General features: G+C 41.1%; 1 protein-coding gene across 1 annotated transcript in view; it reads right to left on the minus strand.

The window, feature by feature from the left end:
* Positions 1-3,787: 3,787 nt before the first annotated feature.
* The window catches only part of NALF1 (NALCN channel auxiliary factor 1), a 663,538-nt gene continuing 645,275 nt past the window's right edge, over positions 3,788-22,050 (minus strand). The window contains exon 3 of the mRNA XM_068268017.1: positions 3,788-4,916. Coding sequence (XP_068124118.1) covers positions 4,621-4,916 — 296 coding nt within the window. The 3' untranslated portion in view covers positions 3,788-4,620. The remainder of the gene's footprint in view (positions 4,917-22,050) is intronic.

The raw sequence follows: 22,050 nt of genomic DNA on the forward strand, positions 1-22,050 counted from the left end.
AGGTGTTTCTGACAAAAATCTGACAAGGTTAGCTGCATGCTTGGATGCCAGGCAACTGGTATTGTGTAAAAGGCAATACATATGACAGTTTCAGTATGCCTCTCACTTCAGGTTCCTTTTAATGTTGTAGAAAAACTCAATTACCAAACATACTTGGAGAGTCATGAATACCAGCAATTATTACACATTGTTACAGCCAAGTAATTCTATATTTTTATAATTTAGCCCCAATAGAGAACGAAGAGCATAAAAATTAAATAAAAAAAATAAAATTAAGGATTTAAAAAATCCTATGCATACGATAACTCTCATTAATGTCATGAAGAAAATATCACTTTTTATCAGAAGCAAAAAGTGTAATAAGAAATTCTAGTAAGAGTCTTATTTACCAGTAATACCATAGAAATATACAGCAGCTCCAGAGTATTGAAAAGTATATTTATCTTAGTTTGACAATCCAAAATACCATTTATTGATATGAGTTTATAAGAGCCTTGCTACTGTCATGGTGCAATATGTAAAAAGGTGAATGAACATGGAACTGTTATGAGTCATGACACATAATACACACAACACAACACATAAAGAAAAGACGATAAAATGGCCTTTGCCCAGCAGAGGTAGATAAAGGTTATAACAAACTGTTTACTGACCATACATACAGGTACTTAAACAGTAGATCAGTTGAACAAGAGCTCACCTGGTAAGTGCTTTTTATGCATTGCTCCCCCCTTTTCTCATTACTAAAGAACTAGTGTACCACCCAGTTATTGCTCCACTATATTTAAATACGCTACCTATCTAAAATCTACATTCTACCATTATTTAAGGCTTTTTTATAATATTCATTCTGTTAGTCTTATTTTTGCAATGTTTAAATTAAATTACAATGTATCCTAACACGAAGAAAAAGCACCATGTACATATTCCCGAACATAAAGCTGTTATCAAAAACCAAACAAAATAGCACTGAACTACATTATACATTTATATATATTTAAATATATATTTTTAAAATCTTTCTGGTGCATTTTCTTTCTATTGCGCTATTATGTACAAAGTCCTCATTTTTGTTTGTTTTTTAGCGCATTTTATGACTAAGAGAAGAATTGACGTGAAAAAATGCATAGTATTGGTTCTTCCTACATAATCTCAGGTAGTAAATGAGGCAGAAAAGAAACTAAAAACACTAACTCTTAAAAAGGGGGTGCCTTTAGCAAAGAAGCAGTGTTTGCTTTATAAGTCTTTTCCTTCATATCCCTGCTACACAGCAAACATATTTGAAGTGCACTTCCCAAGTGTAGAAAGAGATTAGGAAGGAAACTGAGTTTATTTATTTTAACAGCCCTTATAAATGTTCCTTCCTTTCAGTATTACTGCAAACAATAAAGTAAACAACAAAAATATATCATACTCTACATGACAGCAATACTGCTTAGTATGTAAATGTTATGGTATATAACTAGTAACATAGAATGAATACACAAAGTTCTGTCTGTAAGAGTACAGAGAACTTCTGAAATTGCAAAGAAAATCAATGTTCACATAAACATACAGGCGGGACAGTCACCAGTGTTCTACAAACACTAGGTGATTAGCATTGTCTGTGCAAGGTACTTGCAAGAACGGCTCAGAATACCATCAAGGTTTTCTGTATTGCACCCAACAAACAGTTATGACAACTAATCCTATAAAGTAGTGAGCTGGCTGCATTTTTTTTCCTCATAGGGCATTGATCCTGTCTTGAAATTTTAAATTGAAACTATATTGACTAAAAATTAACCCACTACTTTATAAACAAGCCCTGTTTAGTTCTGTTTTGAGTTCAGTTTCAAATTTCCAACTTAGAGGAATGGGTGGGTGGGGGTGGATGGGGCAATGCAGCCCTTTATTTGTGCAAATAATTATTTTATTGTTAGTTATGGAGTGCAACAAAGCTTGAAACTGACATTAGTAGTGCCCATATTTGTCTATTATATTAGGTTTATCGTAGTAAAATGTTTATTCACTATGTTGTCCATGAAGGACACTGTTGATAAATGGGACACACCCTATGTTTATATTTTGTTTCCAAACTCATCCTTGAGTCCCACTTGCATGGATATTGGCACAGGTGGTTCAGTTACACTGGGATCAACTAACAAATGTGAGGCATGTTGAAATTATACCAACTTTTCTCCTTCTGCATCAGAACTGACCTGAAGTGAATGCAGATATATTTCTAAGTCTGTGGGGGACTGTCACTCAATTCACTTATTTGAAGAGATGGTCTGCCCACTGTTAAGCATACATGTTGCTTTTATGGTTAGTGGCTTGAGGCTAGACCACTTATGCAATTGGCTATAAAGTTTTATGGGAATTTCTACTCGATGAGCTTAATAGATTTCATTTAAATGGTGCTACAGACAGGAAGAAGGCAGAAATGTCCAACCACTGGGGGACCATCTCCTCATCAAAAGAGACTCATTACAACAGGAAAACTGGGAATTGCTATTTTGGCTGTGGTCAGCAATTGGAGAAAAGACAGTCATTTGTAGGGTACTCTGGCTGAGATGGAGCTATTGTTTTTTTTTTATTTAAATTTAAAGTGTACCTGAGACAGAAGGGTAAAAAAAAAAAATTATACATACCTGGGACTTCCTCCAGCCCCCTCCAGGCTGATCACTCCCTCGCAATCCTTCTGGGCCACCTGATTCCTCCACAATTCAGCCACGGAAAGTTCTTCAGTTGGGGCATTCGGCGGAGTCCAGCCGCATGCGCTCCCCCATCATGCTCCCATGACCAGGAGCATTCTGCACCTGCACAGTAGTACTGCGCAGGTGCAGAATACCCTCAGCGGTGGAAGTGCAACAGGGGAACGTGCTGCCAGGCCACACGTGTGCAGTAAGCCCCAGACCGAAGGACTTTCCAGGTTCAATTGCTGAGGATCCAGGTGGCACAGGAGGATGGCGAGGAAGAGATCAGATGGAGGGGGCTGGAGGAAGCCTGTATGAATGTACAATTTTGTATATCTCCCCATCTCAGGTTCCCTTTAAGGAGTAAAGTCATAACATGCCTCACACTTGTTACAAATCAGTCTCTTTGTTGTCGCAATCATTACTCCAGCTGTGCAATTATAAGGTTACCTGGAAAACCTGCACTATGGGTGGAACGTGATGACAAAGTTGAGAAACGGTACTTTTAACCATCATGGCAAATATATATGTGCCAAGAGTAATAGCCAATTAAACAAATCAGTCATATCAATCTAATCCTCTAAATAAGATCCAGTGGCTTGTTACCTTTTTTATTTTTTATTATATTAAATTCATTTTGCATTGTTCAAAAAATGTAATTGTAATTGAATAAAGGACTCAGGGCCATATGCAATTCACTTTTTCAGCTGAGTTTTCTCTTAGGTGATATTTTCACAACTTGTAATAAAATGCCTTTTAAGCCATCAGCAAGCAAGAAAATACTCAAAATTAATTCAATAGTACTTTTTCACCAACGTTTGGGTACTTTTTCAATTGTAAAATGCTCAAAATTTAGTTTAAAGAGAAGATGAAAATTATCTCATAGGAGATAACTCAGGTGAAAAAATCAATTGCATATGGGCCTCAGTGTTTCATTGGTTCTGATTGCAAGACTTGCCATCTTGACATATTCTTATATATATATATATCTATAGTAAACAAAATATATTTATGTTTGATAAGAACAAAAAAATGTACTGCAGCTACAGCAGAAATTAAAATATAATTCACAATGAATGCCAAAATGTTACCTCCAATGTGAAGGCCTTCAACTATATTACTCACTGAGCTTAACTGGTTCAACATACTGAATTCAAAAGGCTGCTCCTGTTCAACTGACCAGTAAAGAGACTGGACATTTTATTTTTCGCAAATGTGACCTGGAACAACACAGTTTGTTATAGGTTTACGTAAAAATGGGATAACTGCCCAAACCCTAATGAAGAGCATTTGTCTAGCTTGTTTGTACCTTCTTCCAGCCCTATGCCTACAGTTTGCTTAGTCAGCTGGCTTACCCAAAGATGACATAAACACAGCACACTACGGGTGCATTGCTTACAGTAACACAGTCTGAACTAAGCTGTTTGTGTGGTTGTTTATGTTTTTTTTCTTGTTTTTTTAAAGGGATGACTAAAACAATGTTACAAATGGGCAGAGAATATATTGTTGCTGTTATTGATTGCTATGTTTGGATTCATAGCATTTTGCCATTATTGTAGAAACTGACAGGACATAAATGATGAGTATGATGATTAGAAATATATAGACAGTGAAAAGACTCAGTATAGCTTTGAGAAACCATCCCAAAAAATAAAATCCTGTATTAACAAGTGCAAAATTAAACAAAAAGAAAAATTCATACATTAAAACACAGTGTATAAAATGGTGTGAGAAATTTAGGTCACCATACAGCCTTTTACTCAATAAAAAGCTGTCCCATGTTGTCCTTGAAGTCTGGAGTCTGGCCCATCTTGACATTTTTACACAGACTAACTTGTAAAAATTGGTTGTAAGGTACAAGCACCTCGTTTCTATTACATGTGACTGTAGCGTCTTGCTGGAGTGGGCCAGTGCAGTGTCTATCCAATGAAATATTTCCTTTATGCTATTCCTCATTTGTTGAATGGTCTTCCAAAATTCGTATGTTTTCAAAACCCAGTTCTGTTGAGTTTTGTGCTGCTGAGACTGCTAGTACGGTATGTAATAATATCAGTACAAGAACACACAGTTTAAGTCTGCTGTTGCACAGTCTGGATGCTGATGACGCTGTGAGTGACGTCCTGTGACACAACATTGAATCATGTGGTTTTTTAGTCCCTTTGGATTGGTTGTCTGTTGAAAATTCCCATCTGACATCACAGCATTCTGGTTCTGCATTGGTTGGATAGTTTTCATACAGCCCTGCAATGGAAAGGGGGAAATGCTATCAATGCTACACAAATCATTTTGTATACTAACTCTTACTAAAATGATCCTTCTATTTCAGTTTGCAGCCAGCTACCAATGTGTAATATTTTCTAGAATCTTAATGTGTAATATCGTCCATAAACAGCATACTGTTGGAACCATGGAATCAGTACTCTTCTGATGCACTCTTTAAATGACAGACTGCCCATTAACTCATAAATTCCCACTATTTATAGTTAACTGTATGGAGCAGGAAGTACTGCAACTCTTCGTACACACTTAAAATGATCAGACGACTTCAACAAACTCAGACGCATGCCTTTTCCTATTTGAAACTTTGTAAATTAACCTGAAATTTTCTCTGCACATAAATCCATGGTAGGGAATCTGAAATAATATTTTCCATTATTATTTAAATTATTATTAATTATTATTATTCTTATTATTATTATTAGTAGTATTTATATAGTGCTGACATCTTCAACAGCCCTTTACAGAGTATATAGTTTTGTTGCAAACTGTCCCTAAGAGGGAGCTCACAATCTAATCCCTACCATAGTCATATGTCCATTGTAGTCTACTAACAATGTTAGGGAGGAGCTGATTAACTTATCTGTATGTTTGTGAGAGGAACCCGGCATGCCCGGAGGAAACCCATGCAAACACGGGGAGACTATATCAACTCCATGCAGATAGTTCACTGGCTGTGATTTAACCTCCTTAGCGGTCTGGACGAGCTCAGCTCGTCCATTACCGCCGGAGGGTGCCGCTCAGGCCCTGCTGGGCCGATTTTATTCAAATAAAAAGGTGCACATGCCACAGCACAGCGATCCGCCGCGTGCAGTGGCGCTCCGCCGCGTGCAGCGGCAAAAGAGGGTCCCCCCAGCCGCCCGAGCCCAGCGCAGCCGGAACACACAGTTCCGGCCAGGGCTAAGGGCTGGATCGGAGGCGGCTGACGTCAGGACGTCGGCTGACGTCCATGACGTCACTCCGCTCATCGCCATGGCGACGAGGAAAGTGAAACAAGGAAGGCCGCTCATTGCGGCCTTCCTTGTTACTTCTGATTGCCGGAGGCGATCAGAAGTACGCATCGGGAGAGCCCTCTAGTGGGCTTTCATGCAGCAAACGTTCAGTTGGCTGCATGTAATAGTTTTTTTTAATTAAAAAAAAACCCTCCCGCAGCCACCCTGGCGATCTTAATAGAATGCCAGGGAGGTTAAACCAGGAACCCAGTGCTGCAAGGTGAGAGTGCTAACCACTACGCCACTGTGCTACCCACTTTACATTAACAGTTTTTACTCTGAACAAAAGTGGAAGAGAAATTCTACTTTTCTTGTTAAATTGTAGAAGTATAAAAAATAACTAGTAACAGACAGGAAAGATTACATATGCTTATTTCATATTAACAGCTTTAAGCTAGCAGGTTGTAAATTACAATAAAAGTTCATGGCTAGCTGATATCATACATACAGTGTGGTTTATCATGTTACATACTTTGTTGACAGGCACAATAAAGAAACACACTCTGCTTCTTGTGTTTTAAAATCATAGGATGCAGACAATTATTTTAGTAGATCTGCATGATTACAGCTGCATTTCATTGAGTGCTTATATATATATATATATATGCTTATATATATATTAAGTCCTCCTACCAAACTCTTCTGTGTTCTTGTATAGTCAGTTCCCATCAGTAGACAATAGCAGCTGCCCTGCTCCTTGCACTTCTTTCATAGCCAAACACTGGAGGGAGATTAAGTTCATGTCTGACTCTGCTCCCTTCCACAAACCCCCCCAAACTGCTTCCCATGATACAATCCACAACCCTCTGCACAGCATAGCATCCATGCCTCCTTCTACATGAACAAACTGGATGACACAGAGTACAGAGACCATATCAAATAACCTTCTTTAACAGTGGAAAAAGGGAGGATGATTACTGCTCAAGAGAAACAGAGGTGTGTGCTTGAACCAAGCAGCACCTGTCTTAAAGAGGGATTGTCAGCCAAAAAATCTAATTCAGTTTACCCACTGTACTGTTTTCATTATGCGGCCTTACCCTGTATTGCAAGCACTCCAATCTAATCAGAAATGTTTCTGCTGTAATAAATCTTATCTCAGTCAGCCTGGCTCTATTTCGTACATTGCTGAGGGGAAGGAAGCTTGCCATCATCCCTCCCACATTCCTGCTTCTCACTGAATGGCTGAGGGCAGTTCAGTGTGAAGCTGCTGAAATCTGATCTTGCTGCGCTCACATGTTTACAAAGCAAGCTGCAAGCTAGCTATGACAGTGCAGTTTCTAGGGGAAAAAATGTAAGGGAAGTAATGACATCAGGATTGGCTTCAGTCGGAGGGTATCAAGATGGCAAATGACAGAAACAGATTTATTTTTATTTGCTATATAAAATACACTGAAATCAAAATGTGGGCAGTACAATACATATGTTATGTAAGTAGAACAAATAGTTATCGACTTATATATGTGTTTTTTTCCCCTGGCATAGTATGGCTGACCCTGTCGATTTAACCTCCCTGGCGTTCTATTAAGATCGCCAGGGCGGCTGCGGGAGGGTTTTTTTTAAATAAAAAAAAAACTATTTCATGCAGCCAACTGAAAGTTGGCTGCATGAAAGCCCACTAGAGGGTGCTCCTGTAGCCTACTTCCGATCGCCTCCGGCGATCAGAATTAACAAGGAAGGCCGCAATGAGCAGCCTCCCTTGTTTTGCTTACCTCGTCGCCATAGTGACGAGCAGAGTGACGTCATGGACGTCAGCCGACGTCCTGACGTCAGCCGCCTCCGATCCAGCCCTTAGCGCTGGCTGGAACTGATTGGTCCGGCTGCGCAGGGCTCGTCGGCTGGGGGGACCCTCTTTCGCCGCTGCTAGCGATCAGGTAGCACACGCGGCTGGCAAAGTGCCGGCTTCGTGTGCTGCTTTTTACTTGATAAAAATTGGCCCAGCAGGGCCTGAGCGGCGACCTCCGGCGGTAATGGACGTAACAATGCGTCCATACCGCTAAGGAGGTTAATGAGGGGAAAAGGGAGGGCAAGTGGTTTGTGCACCATGGTCCCCATTTATAAGGGGATGTAAAAGCTTGGAGCCAGTTATAAGTTTTAACAAAGTAAATTACATTATCACGTATAGCACTGTTCAAAGTAAATGACACTTACAAGAGTAGCATCAACAGTAAAATTACTAAAGTAACTTCAGATAACAAATACATGCAATAGTATACAAAAACTAAAATAATATACAACAGAGAGATATTTGAAAACAAGTCAATGTGTATGGACACTGCTTGTCAGCATAATGGCTAGATGTCCACATTGCAAAATGCACGTGTTATAAAGAGAGTGAACTGCAATGGAGACTGGACATTAACGTTAATTCAAAGCCTGCATGCAGCAAGTTAGAATAATGTGATCAGTTACAATGCAGTACTGTGAACTGACCCATAGAATTTTATGGGCTCACTGGGCAGTGAGTTGACATGGAGAATTATTCTGTAATGCAACTGATGCAGTGTAAAAGGACCCTAAGGGCTTGTTCACACTACAAGAACTTTTGTGAGCTCTTTGGGATTTTAAAAGAAAAGTTCTTGCTAATGTTATCCTATGTGTGTGTTTTCACTGTAGCAATGTGATTGTGTAAAAATCCCCCATAGCATTGCATTAGCAAGAGCTTTTCAAAATCACTAGTGCTTAAAAAGCTCTTGTAGTGTGAACATACCCTTAAAGAGCATGTAGTGGTAAGCAGGGTGAAATAGTGACTTAACACTGGGCAGGAGTAACATCATAATGTAGAGGAATCTGGTGATCTTGTAAGATTGTTTCTTTTGTGTGCAAATATATGTGTCCTCCAGATACATTAATTAATTTCAAGTGATCTTGAAAGGATTGTGAGGTATTTATGGCAAATAGATAAGATCCTTGACTTACTTCACGCCTACATAGACTCAGGCTGACATGGATAGTTTTTTTACAGGCCCTATCCTGTTCACTGGAGCCTGGAAACAGTTAACTGTATGTTAGTGAGCGGGGATGGAGGACACTCAGGGTGGCACAGTGATTCCCATGGGGGCCAGTGCCTCAGCATGCCCCAGTGTAGCGCCACCCATGACTAAATGTCAGTGTTTCTGAAACAGCCTGAGGATGTGCCTTAGCCTGAGGGACAGAAAGCTGCAAGGATGTTTCAATGGCTTCTCATGTTTACAATAACTGACATATTTACTCATTGCACTAATCCTTTAAGTGATGAAGGTTAAAAAAATATATGATTTGCTTAAGGACAGAATAACTGTAACAAACCAAAATTCCTATATATACACGCATATGGTTTATGCCACATTACCCATTCTTGTCCTAGCAGAGCACTAAACAAAAATGTAAAAAATGTGTAATTATTGATGTAACTAATACAAAAACATCAGCATAGTTAACCCTCCTGGCGGTATGAAAAAATCCGCCAGGAGGGAGTGCAGCAGTTTTTTTTTTGTTTTTTTTATTATATCATGTAGCGAGCCCAGGGCTCACTACATGATAGCCGCTGCTCAGCGGCATCCCCCCGCCCGCTTCGATCAGGAAATCCCGTTCAAAGAACGGGATTTCCTGGAGGGTTTCCTCCGTCGCCATGGCGACGGGTCGGGATGACGTCAGCGACGTCGGGACGTCATTGGGAGTGCCGGGCCAACCCTCGGCGCTGCCTGGCACTGATTGGCCAGGCAGCGCATGGGGTCTGGAGGGGGGGCGCACGGCGCGACGGATAGCGGCGATCGAGCGTGGGGGGCGCGATCGGTGTGCTGACGCAGCTAGCAAAGTGCTAGCTGCGTTCAGCAAAAAAAAAATAGACAAATCGGCCCAGCAGGGCCGGAGAAAACCTCCTGCGCGGCTTACCGCCAAGGAGGTTAAAGCAGACCCAAACCAAACAATTTTTTGTTTCAAAATATTTAGTTGCACCACTCTGACACAGGGGTGTAGCAATAGGGGGTGCAGAGGTAGCAACCGCATCGGGGTCCTTGGGCCAGAGGGGCCCTGAAGGGCCCTCCCTCAACTACAGTATTAGCTCTCTATTGATCCTGTGCTGACAATGAGCACTTATATAGATACTTTGAATAGTGGTAATTATTAACAAACTGTTCCCCATCCCCTTCTTGCACCTCTGACACTGTAGTTGCCATTGGCAGGTTTTGGTGCGCCATATCAATTGTTATGTATAGAGTGCTTGGGGGGGCCCCATTGTAAAACTTGCATCGGGGCCCTCAACTCCTTAGCTACGCCACTGCTCTGAAACATACAAAGATAAATAAACACTCCTTCAAGCCTATGAGCATTTCAGTGCATGCTTTTCACCCTTCTCTTTTCATAACTAGGGTTATACAGGTGGCAGCCATTAGCAATTCCTCCAATGCCGAACACTACCTACTCCACCAGTTTGCTGGATTCTGACCCGGCAATATGAAAGGAAGGGAGGGGTTCCTCCAATAAATCTAAAATATTGTATATTTGTCATCATGCAGCTGAAAAAAGGCTGCTATTTATTATTATTATTATAATTTAGAAAATAGATTTTATTTCTGAAATCTTGTATTTTTCATTTGGGTCCACTTTAATCTTGAAGCCTCCGCATAATATTCATGTTCTACACTTGAGGTAAGAAGATTTGTAGAGGCTGCTAGTATTCAGCTATAGATGTTTTCAAATTAAATTATAACAAATTCAGATTTCACCAGTTTAAGATTTCCCAGCAAAATATTTGGGTATAGAAAAATCATTTCCCCCCCAAATGTGTTATGTTTTATGTTTACTAATAATTGCTTGTTGCAGTGTTAAAGCCTTAGCTTTATTAGTTGTTGCAAGACTTGCAATCAATAGATGATATGTTAGTCTTGACTGCATACTCTGTTGTATGTAACTGACGCACATTTCATTGTGTATCTTGTTTTCTACCACTTTACTTTATTTTCATTATTGTATTATGTATACTGTACTATGTGTACTACCTACTTCGCATTCCTTGATCTGACTGCCAATGACCAATGAAAACATGTCAATGAGATAGGGTTTTCATTAACTAAACCAAAAGTGAAAGCATACACACGTTACTTCCTATAACGTGTGTATACAGTAAAATACACACAATCAAAAAAAAACTGAGATGACATCTAGTGGCCAAATAGTAAAATTACACCAACATACACAGCCCGTTGATTAACCCCTTACCTTCCCTCTCACAGTTTCCAAAATAGAACACTTTAATTGAAAAAAAAATGTCATAAAAAAATACATAAATAGTTACCTTAGGGACTCAACTTTTTTTAACTACTTCAGGATTCGGCGTACGCTTAACTACGCCCCTGAATCCTGAAGTGGATTGCATGGAAACGGCCGCTCGTATGAGCGGCTGTTCCATGTCAGTTCACAGAGCGTGTTTCAGTGAACACCCTGCGAGCCGCCGATCGCGGCTCGCAGGGTAAATGTAAACACACGGGGAAGATCTTCCCCGGTGTTTACATATATACGGCGCTGCTGTGCAGCAGCGCCGTAGAGGAGATCGGCGATCCCCGGCCTCTGATTGGCCGGGGACCGCTGGCACCTGATAGGCTGAAGCCTATCCTATCCGGCGCAGGACGGAACTCCGTCCTGCGCCGCTCACAGAGGGAGAGAGAGGGAGGGAAGGGGACGGAGGCCAGGAAGCATTGCGGAGGGGGGCTTTGAAGAGCCCCCCTCCCGCAAGTGCAAGCAGCCGGCGGCGATCAGACCCCCTCAGCAGGACATCCCCCTAGTGGGGAAAAAAGGGGGGAAGTCTGATCGCCCTGGCTGCTAGCTGATCGGTGCTGCGGGCTGGAGAGCCCACGCAGCACCGATCAGCAAAACCACCCCCTGGCACAGAAGTGGTTAATATGTACAGTGTGTCATGAGGGTTAGTTACTGTTTAGTTACTGTTACTTTTGCAAAAAAGGGCTTATAATTAGTGATGACGTAAAAATAAAAAAATACACCTTTATTTACAAATAAAATATTGTCGCCATACATTGTGATAGGAGCATAATTTAAATGGTGTAATAAGCGGGACAAATGGGCAAATAAAATTGGTGGGTTTTAATTATGATAGCATGTATTATTTTAAAACTTAAATTGCAGAAAACTGAGAATAATTATTTTTTCCATTTTTTTCTATCATTTCTATTAAAATGCATTTTTCATAAAATAATTCGTAGCAAAATATACCACCCAAATAAAGCTTAATTGTTGGCGAAAACAAACAAGGTATAGATCATTTTGTTGTGATAAGTAGCTTTAAAGTTATTGGGATGAGCGCTGAAATGTGAAAATTGCTCTGGTCCATAAAGGAAAAACTCCTCAGTGATGAACTGGTTAATTTGGCTGACATTTCTTGGGGTGCTGCTGACGCTGTGCACAAATCAAGGTATTAGAAAAATACTTTGGAACATAAAGCAAATTATGCTCTGCCAATGTAAAGTGTCTCTGTCATAAATGAGCCCTAAACCTGGTACACACCTTCACTTTTGATTGGGTCAATGATTTTACCACCTTCATGTAGTATGACGACCAACAGATTTTGAATACTTTTGAATAATACCTTGTTTAGCTAAACACAGTGTAAAAAATGGTCAGTGATTGCCCAATCAAAGTTAAAGGTGTGTGCCAGACTTTAGCCGTTGTGCTATTAGGGAACCAGAGAGAATGACACATACATACCTGGGGCTTCCTCCAGCCCCATACGCACGGATCGCACCCACGCCGCCGTCCTCCGCTGCCTGGATCTGCCGCCACCGGGTCCCATCATTGCCGCGAGTCGGCGAGTCGACCGGCGGACGCGGCCAATTCTCTGCATCACAGGGTGCTCTCTCCATACAGATACGCATGTGGCTGCCTACTGCACAGCCGCATGCGTACGTGTATGGAGGGAGCCCCTGTGATGCGGACAATTGGCAGCGTCCGCCGGAAGTGACGGGCCCAGTACCGGCGGATCCAGGAAGCTGAGGACGGCGGCGTGGGAGCGATTCAGGCTTATGGGGCTGGAAGAAGCCCCAGGTATGTATGAAATCTTTTCCTTTTTTCACCCCCCCCGTTCCTCTCTGGTTCCCTTTAAATCTTTAAAGAGTTGCCCCAGCAGTCACATACATGTACTCCTATTCATGTACATATTTCCCCTCATTTTGCACGTTCCTCAGAAATCTCAAGGTCTTCCCAGGATACTAAAATAAACCACTAGTCTTTTTTTCTTTAAGACTCCAACGTTATTTAGATAATGGACCTACAGAATTATGTACATATAGACCACTTCAGCTGTACTTATGTTTATTTGGGCAACAATAAACAGAACAGAAGTGCAGTTCAGTGGACAATTTCTGTTGCTGATTGTGATAATGTTAAAAATATATGATTAACCTGATATGACTTGTAAATCCCCACTCTAGCCACAAGATGGGGGTGTTTGCATATCTTATTGAAATTTTGCAAACCTTACTACAAAGAAAATAAAATAAGAACATCAAGAGCGTCTTAAAACAGAAGGCATGCATGTGGCATCACTTCCATTTATCACAAATCTCAGATACATGGCATTTATGCCGGGAATACAAAGTTCGTTTCTGCCGTGCGTTTCTCCTCTCGATCGTTTTTGCCGCTCGATTCTGCAGTCGATTCTCTAATGTTCCGCTCGTTTTTCTTATCTTTTTCCATTCACTTCTATCAGAAATCGAGCGGCGAAAGAATCGAAAGGGAGATCGGACATGTAGGAAATTATCTAATCAAACCATCTATTTCGTGTATTCTCAGCATAAGATTAGGGATCGCTTTTGCCAAACAATCACACAAAATATATACAGCTGAAACACGTAAAATTAGAATATCATGCAAAAGTCTCTCTAATTTCAGTAATTCAGCTTAAAAGGTGAACCTAATATAGTAAATAGACTCTAGTCTTTACATGTAAAGTGAGATATTTCAAGCCTTATTTGTTATAATTTTGATGGTTATGGCTTTACATCTTATGAAGAACCCAATATAAAGATCTCAGACCATTAAAATATTGTGAAAATGTTCAATATTCTATTTCTCAAAGTGTCAGATTCTAATCAGCTAATTAATACAAAACACCTGCAACGGGTTCCTATTTAATGTATTAGTTTCACCTTTTAAGTTGAATTACTGAAATAAATGGACTTTTGCACAATATCCTAATTTTTCGAGTTTCACCTGTGAGATTCGATTTTGGTATAATGGGATGATAGAATTAGAATTACAGGATTATAGAAATTGGCCACTCCAAAATTCCAAGTGGAGAAGGAAGGTTTAGGACTCTTTAAAAAGGATCTTAAACCCTTTCTGGTGCTCTTAAAGCGGTTTTAAACTCTGACAAAATATTCAATAAAAATGTGTTTCTTACTTTTTATAACCCATACAATTATCATATTTGCTTTTGTGCACAAGTATTATTATTCAATTAGAAATTATAAGTTCCCAAAGTTCAGTTTATTTACTTTAAAAGCTGCTGGTGCATTTTATTCATAACTGTTGTATTCCTTTTGTAAATGCAGCCAGTAAGGATTTCTGAGCAGTGTTTCAGTTCAGGACTCATTAGCAGAAGTTTCTGCACAGTCAGAGATTGTTTACTTAATTTTATCAATTGAAGAATGTAACACAAGATAAGGTTATCACCAGTTCGAATGCGGCTGCCCCTGCAGGAAAAAAAAGTCAGTTCTGTGATTTAACCCTTTGAATGCTGTTTTACTAAAGAAAAAAATTGTGTTAGTATATTTTATGCTGTAAATAATTTTTTTAGAGCAAAGAAGAAATGATGGGCTTCATTCCACTTTAAAGTGTAACTGTCGGGCATAAAATCAAAAATCAATTCTTTATTTTTATCTGGTAAACAAGTAATACGGATGCTAATCAGGCAATCCAAAAGTTAATATAACTATTATTTTTCTTGTTGATGAATGATAATTCCCCAGTTTACCTGACTCTTATTTGGTACACAAAAAATTTGGTACACAAAAAGGAAGTTGCAGGGCATACTGGGTTGTCCTTTTTTGCTTCTCTAGTAGAAAAGTAGAAGTAGAGAAGCAAAAGATGACAACCCAGCATGCCCTGCAACTTCCTTTTTGTGTACCAAATTTTGTGTGTACCAAATAAGAGTCAGGTAAACTGGGGAATTATCATTTATCAACAAGAAAAGTAATAGTGATTTTAACTTTTGGATTGCCTGGTTAGCATTCTTATTACTTGTTTACCAGATAAAAGTAAAGAATTGATTTCTGATTTTATGCCTGACAGTTACACTTTAAGGCTGCTTACAAACTAAGACGTTACAGGCGCACATTAGTGCGCCTGTAACGCTCCCCCAACGCACAGCAATGTAACACAAGTGGGCTGTTCACACAGCCCACGTTGTGTTACATGTAACGCTGCACGTTCAGCCGAAAGTGCAGCATGCTACGGCGTCAGAGCGGCTATAGCCGCGTTAGACTGTTTGCACATGCTCAGTGGGGGGCGGAGAGGAGGCGGGGAGATGCAGCTACAGTAGCCGCGCACATGGCTACTTAATATTCACTGCACTGGTGGCCGCTTATTGGCCGGCGGGACCACGTGATACGGAGTGTCTCGCTCCGCATCACGTGGTCCCGCCGGCCAATCAGCGCCACTCTGGGAGACCTTATACGGATAGAGCCGCCTAACGCGGCTCACTCTACCATCCTCTTCCGCACCACCATGCACGTTATGCGACCTTAACATAGCACCTAACGCAACGTCTTGGTGTGCAAGTAGCCTAAGGCATCATACTTCCCCATTTGACCTTAATGCTTTTTATCATGGTAAAGCAGAATTTTAGAATTCTGAAAATGTTCTGAAAAATAAGAATATTCAAACATGCCTAAACATGCAAAGTTTTAATTTCTCTATATCCATAGCTCTAAATCTTTCTACAGCCATGGAAATGCATACTTCACCTTGAATTAATAATGGTGAAAAAGCTTAAAAGAGACTGATGCCTTAAGATGGCCATACACTGGTCGATTTGGCATCAGATTTGACCAACAGATAGATCCCTCTCTGATAGCATCTGATCAGAGAGGGATCGTATGGCCACCTTTACTGCAAACAAATTTTGAATCGATTTCAGCCTGAAACCGATCACACTCTATGGAGCTGCCGCTGCTGCCGCCCCACCCCCCCCCCCCCCCCCCATACATTACCTGTTCCAGCCGGCACGAGTCCCCTGGTCCCAGCTGTCTTCTTCTCCACTCCGGGCTCCAGACCGTTCCTGCAGCTACTGAACTTCCTGTCCAGGGGAAGTTTAAACAGTAGAGGGCTCTCTACTATTTAAACTTCCTGCCGGGACAGAAAGTTCTGTGTAGCTGCAGCCAGTCAGGAACCCAGCGCGGAAAGAAGACAGCTGGGACCAGGGGACTCGCGCCGGAACAGGTAATGTATACCTGCTGTATTGCGTCGGTCGTCGGGCATTCGAACGCCGCTATCGACGCACTCCCGACCCGCCGGTGATCGAGAAAAATCTTCCGCACGGACGGATTGACGGGAATCGACAGGGACCATCGATTTCAGACGGAAATCGATCGTTTGTGCGGATCGAATTGGCCATATATCGGCGGAAAAATCGTTAGGTGTATGGGCCCCTTTAGAAGTTGCTGGACATGGAGTTTTTGAGCCTCACAGGGCTAGAAGGTACAATTAATCAGTTACACTGTATTACATAATTGCATACATGGCATTATTATCAGAGGCATTAATATGGTCATGGTGGTTTACTTTCTGCTTGAAGACAGGTCAAGCATTCAGCACATTGCTGTCACAAAACCATATAATATATACAGGTAGTCCCCGACTTATACGAACACCCCAACTTGCAAAAGACCTGCTAATACAAACAACCAGTTCTGTGGCAAAAAAAAAGACCTTGTAGTTTTTGAGAAATTTTATTTTTAAAAAAAATCGGAGAAAAAATATTTTTTAAAGAGACACTGAAGCAAATTTTTTGATATAATGATTTGTATGTGTAGTACAGCTAAGACATAAAGCATTAGGAGCAGAAACATAAGTCTAATGTTGTTTCCAGTACAGGAAGAGTTAATAAACTCCAATTGTTATCTATGCAAATTGCCATTGAGCTCCACGACTTTCAAAGTTGCAGAGAGCTCTGTGTTCTGAAGGTTCTGTTCTTAACTGTATTGTTTTTTCTTTTACAGAGAACAGTTCAGGACAGGTCAGGTCAAAAGTTCACTGCCTGTTCTGTAAAAAACATTTAGAATGCTGAGTAGTGTGTAAACTGCAAATATTAGAGAATGATGCAATGTTATAAAAAAAAAAGCTGTATAACTGAAAATAAAAATTTGAGAATACTTTATTGCCACTTATGTTCTTGTAATTATCCGTACTACACAACCAATTCATTATATCACATTTTTATTTTATTTTTCGCTTCAGTGTCTCTTTAAACTCAGTGCGATACACTACACTGTATAGTGAGTTCCGAGCTCTGTATACACATTTTAAAAATTTTAACACAATTCTGTGATCCAGTTTCTGTAGCAATATGCTATATTGCAGTTTAGCCACTAGGTGTCTCACCACTGTTATTAAGGAAATTGTTGTTTGTCTTTTTCAACAACAACAAAACATTTGTAAAGCGCTTTTTTCCTGTAGGACCCAAAGCACATAAGCTTGTCTCAGATCAGTGGTGATCTCATAGTGGTGTGTACAGGGGAAATATTATGTGATCATAAATGCCAGACTAAACAGGTGGCTTTTCAGTTTTGATTTAAACGTGTCCAGGGTTGGAGCTGTCTTGATTGCTTTTGGCAAGGCACTACACAGAGTAGGGGCAGTATGACAGAAGGCTCTGGCTCCAAAGGTTTTTAGTTGAACTCTAGGGGTGGTCAAATTATTGGATCTTTTTGCTCTGAGGTTGTGGAAGGTGTGACGCAGTTGCAACAAATCCTTCAGATACTTTTTTGTATTTCTTATGTACAGCCAAGTGCTCACATATTATTGTTTTCATTGTATTTCCCACCTTCTGCTCCAGTGGGTAAGTAAGCACAGTGGAAGGGCACAGTGGAGGTAAAGGTGACACAGTGGGTGGAGGAATAGAGGTGGGACAGATGGGGACGCTGAAGGTACAGGGAAAACAAAGTGACACAGGGGGTACACTGGAGGAACAAGGGGGGACCAAAGGAGGTACAGGGGACAGAGATGGCCCAGTGAATAAGAACAAACCTACAGTCCCTGACTTATTCTTTTTTTTTAATATATATTCTTTATTTATAAAGAAGGCATAAACAAAATACAGTAAGAATTTGCACATATATAAGGAAGTTCTCCAGGAGCGTATTATGCAGGTAAGTCTTTCACATACAACCAAATCGAAAGTCTAATCAGTAATTTAGCGGAATAGGTAGTAGCTATTTCTCCAGTGGCCAAATAACATATAGCTTGTCAAGTACCTGAAATATCATTAAATAAGGCATAATATACTCTTTGATCAAGGCAGCTTATCCATACCAAACTTTGTTTTTAAATTTCCCCTCCCCAACCTCCCCCCCCTTTTCCTCTGGACGCAGCTCCAGGAGCCGGACGTATCTAAATAGTGCGAGACCTGGTGAGTGTAGTAAACACAATTTGTGCAATTCAAAGGGCTTACATCCATGTTAGGTCCAAAATCCCCCCATCTTTTGTGACATCTGGTTAACGTATTAGCCTTGGAGAACCTTAATAAAGTCTTCAGAATGTCTGAAGTATGTCCAAAACGACCAGGTTTTTTTTATATATCTCATGCTTGTCGAATGCGATATAGGAGAGCTCCTCCATATATTGTGTCTCATCGATTTCTTTTACTAATTCCTCCATCCCTGGTACCACTGTCTGTTTCCACTTTCGCATTATTAGGCGTTTCGCAGCATTTAGTATATGGCATACCACCGATTTTTTATATTGTTTCATGGTCCAACTGTTGAGGTGCAGGAGATAGAACTCCGGAATAAATGGAGTATTTCTGTCTGTGACAGTTTTTATTAACCTTTCTATGGTTTTCCAGTAATCTGCAAGCAGGGGGCAGGCCCACAGAATGTGTAATAGCGTGCCTATGGATTGGCCACATCTCCAGCAGGAGTCAGAGGTGTCCGGATAAATTTTGTTAAGTTTGAATGGGGTAAAATACCACTGGGTTAGTATTTTGTAATTCATCTCCTGCAAGCCAACAGTTCTTGTAGATTTATGGGCGAATATACACATTCTAGTTTTTTGATGTGAGGCGAAAGATGTACCTAAGTCCGTCTCCCACGTGTGGAGGAAAGAGAGATCTGGTATGCTCAGGGAGGCTATTATCCCATAAATTCTGGACAGCGTTTTACTACTGGGACCCTCTGCTGTGCATAAATCCTCAAATTCGGTTTGCTGTCTTAACTTTGTGGGGTTTATGTTATTTCTCATTAAGTAGTGCCTATACTGGAAGTATTCCCACCATCTTATGTCCGCCACCTGTGATTTCTGTCTAAGCTCAACTAAGGTTGCCCATTGTCCCAAGAAGCATATATCTGAAAATCTCAGTTTCCTAGTGCTTTCCCTAATACGTCTATTGTGTCCCAGGCCTTCCTGTCCTATGTTGGGGTTATCGGTGAGTGGAAGTAGAGGTGATGGGTGAGGTGCAAGGAGGCACGAGATATTTGCTTTACGGAAAGTACTTAAAGTGGCATTCGGCAGGGGGGGGAGTTGCCATTCTGTAGATGGTTTTTGATGCATCCAGACTAGATCTGTAAGTGAATAGTGAGAAAGGTTTTTTTCTAAGTTCACCCATTGTTTAGTAAAGCTATGTCTGTTCCAGTCTATAATTCTAGTTAGTATAGAGGCATGGTAGTATCTTTCTACACTCGGGACGGCCAGGCCACCTTCACTTTTGGGGCAGTATAAGATTTCTTTTCGTAGGCGAGGAGGTTTCCCCTTCCAGACATATCTGTTAAAAGACTGCTGGGCTTTTCGCAAGTATGAGAGAGGAATCCTGACGGGGAGGGTCTGAAAAAGGTACAGCAGTCGCGGCATGATGTTCATTTTTATCACTGCTATTCTCCCTATCCAGGAGATCTGAGGTAAGTCCCAGCGTTGTAAGTCTGCTGACAGCGTTGATAGAATTTGTGGGAAATTTAGATGAAAAACAGCCCTGAGGGAGCTTGTGATATTTGTCCCCAGATATTTTAGTGAGGTAGGGTTCCATTTAAAGGGGAAATTGTGTTTGATAAGGGTAACCTGTTCCTCTGGGAGGCCAACATTAAGGGCCTCTGACTTGTCGAAGTTTATTTTAAAAAAAGACAGCTTCCCAAAGCGTCGAAACTCCGTCATTAAATTTGGCAATGAGGAGGTCGTCCGCATAGGCGGCAATTTTGTGTTCGGTATCTCCTGTAGCTAAACCTAAGATTGAGGGGTTGTTTCTGATATGGCATAGGAAAGGCTCCAGGGCCAGCGCAAAAATAAGGGGAGAGAGGGGACAGCCCTGCCTAGTGCCATTGTTGATGTGCAACGGTTCCGACAAGATGCCATTGACTTTTATTCTTGCTAGGGGTGTATCGTATAGAGAATCTATACAGCGTAACATTCTGTCACCTAGGTTTATATGTCTCAGAACAGCCCTCAACCATCCCCAGCCCACGCGGTCGAAGGCCTTCTCAGCGTCCGTGGATAATAACATGCAAGGCTTCCCCTCCGACCGCGAGAGCTGGAGCAGGTCCAGGGCCCTGATAGTGTTGTCTCTGGCCTCTCTGTTTGGGATAAAACCCACCTGATCCCAATTTACCAAATGTCCCATATGTTCAGCCAGTCGATTTGCTAGCACCTTTGCGAAGATTTTTAAGTGTAAATTTAGTAAAGAGATCGGTCTATAGCTACTGCAAGCTGTAGGATCCTTATTTGGTTTAGCAATAACTGTTATATGCGATTCTAAGGTTTGCTGGGGGAACTTAATTGTTTCCTCTTCTGCAGCCAGTGCATTAAAGGTCTTACAAAGGTGGGAGATCAGAACCCCTTTAAATTTTTTATAATATTCTGCTGTAAGGCCATCTGGCCCTGGAGCCTTCCCCGATTTCATCTCCGCAATCACCCCTAGTATTTATTCCTCTGTGAAGGGTTCATCTAGTGCCTGCTTCACCTCGGGGTTTAATTTAGCCATATCAGCCTGATTCAGATAAATGTTAATCTCCTCTAAAGAGGGAGCTTTAAGGTTTTCGCTATGGGGCATCATTAAGTTGTAAAGGTTATGATAGAAATCCTTGAAAGTGTTAGCTATGTCTTCACTTTTGTGATGTTTAGTGCCTTTCTTATCAATACCCTGAGCTACATACGTACGCTGTTGCTGCTGTTTAAGCGCTCTAGCGAGTAGCCTTCCAGATTTGTTGCCATGCATGTAAAAGAGATGCTGACATCTCCTGGCTGCCTGCTTGGCGTTTTCTTTTAACATGACATTGAGTTTATTTCTTGCTGTCTGAAGCTGTATCAGGATATCTCCCCCAGGGCTGTTTTTGTGTTTGCACTCAAGGTTGCGTATTTCCTGCAGTATAGCCCTTGATTTAGTGCCTCTCTCTCTCTCTTGCGTTTCGCCCCCAGTCCTATCAAAAAGCCTCGTAACACACACTTATGTGCCTCCCATACAATGGAGGGGGACACACCCTGGACGTCATTGAGATGAAAGTAGTCTCGTATTTGTTCTTTTACCGCCTCTCTAACACAGTCATCTTGCAACATGGTGACATTTAGCCTCCATGAAAGGGGTTTCTCTCTTTTGGATTTGCAGTTAAGAACTGCGCTTACTGGCGCGTGGTCCGAGTATGAAATGATGCCAATGTCCGCCGCTACATGTTCAGACAGGAGATTATGTGAGAGAAGGATATAATCGATTCTTGTGTAGACGTTATGTACGTTTGAATAGTATGTGTAATCTCTTGCGTCCGGGTGTGTAACCCTCCATACGTCCACCAATTGTCTCTCGTGGAGTGCCCTTTTAATTCTATTTAGTTTTGCGTGTGCCACTGCGGATTTGCCATGTGAGGTATCTGTCTGCGGGTTTAGTGCCACATTCAGGTCCCCTCTAATAATGACACTGCCCT

Source organism: Hyperolius riggenbachi, chromosome 2 (assembly GCF_040937935.1).
Source record: "Hyperolius riggenbachi isolate aHypRig1 chromosome 2, aHypRig1.pri, whole genome shotgun sequence".
NCBI lineage: Eukaryota > Metazoa > Chordata > Amphibia > Anura > Hyperoliidae > Hyperolius > Hyperolius riggenbachi.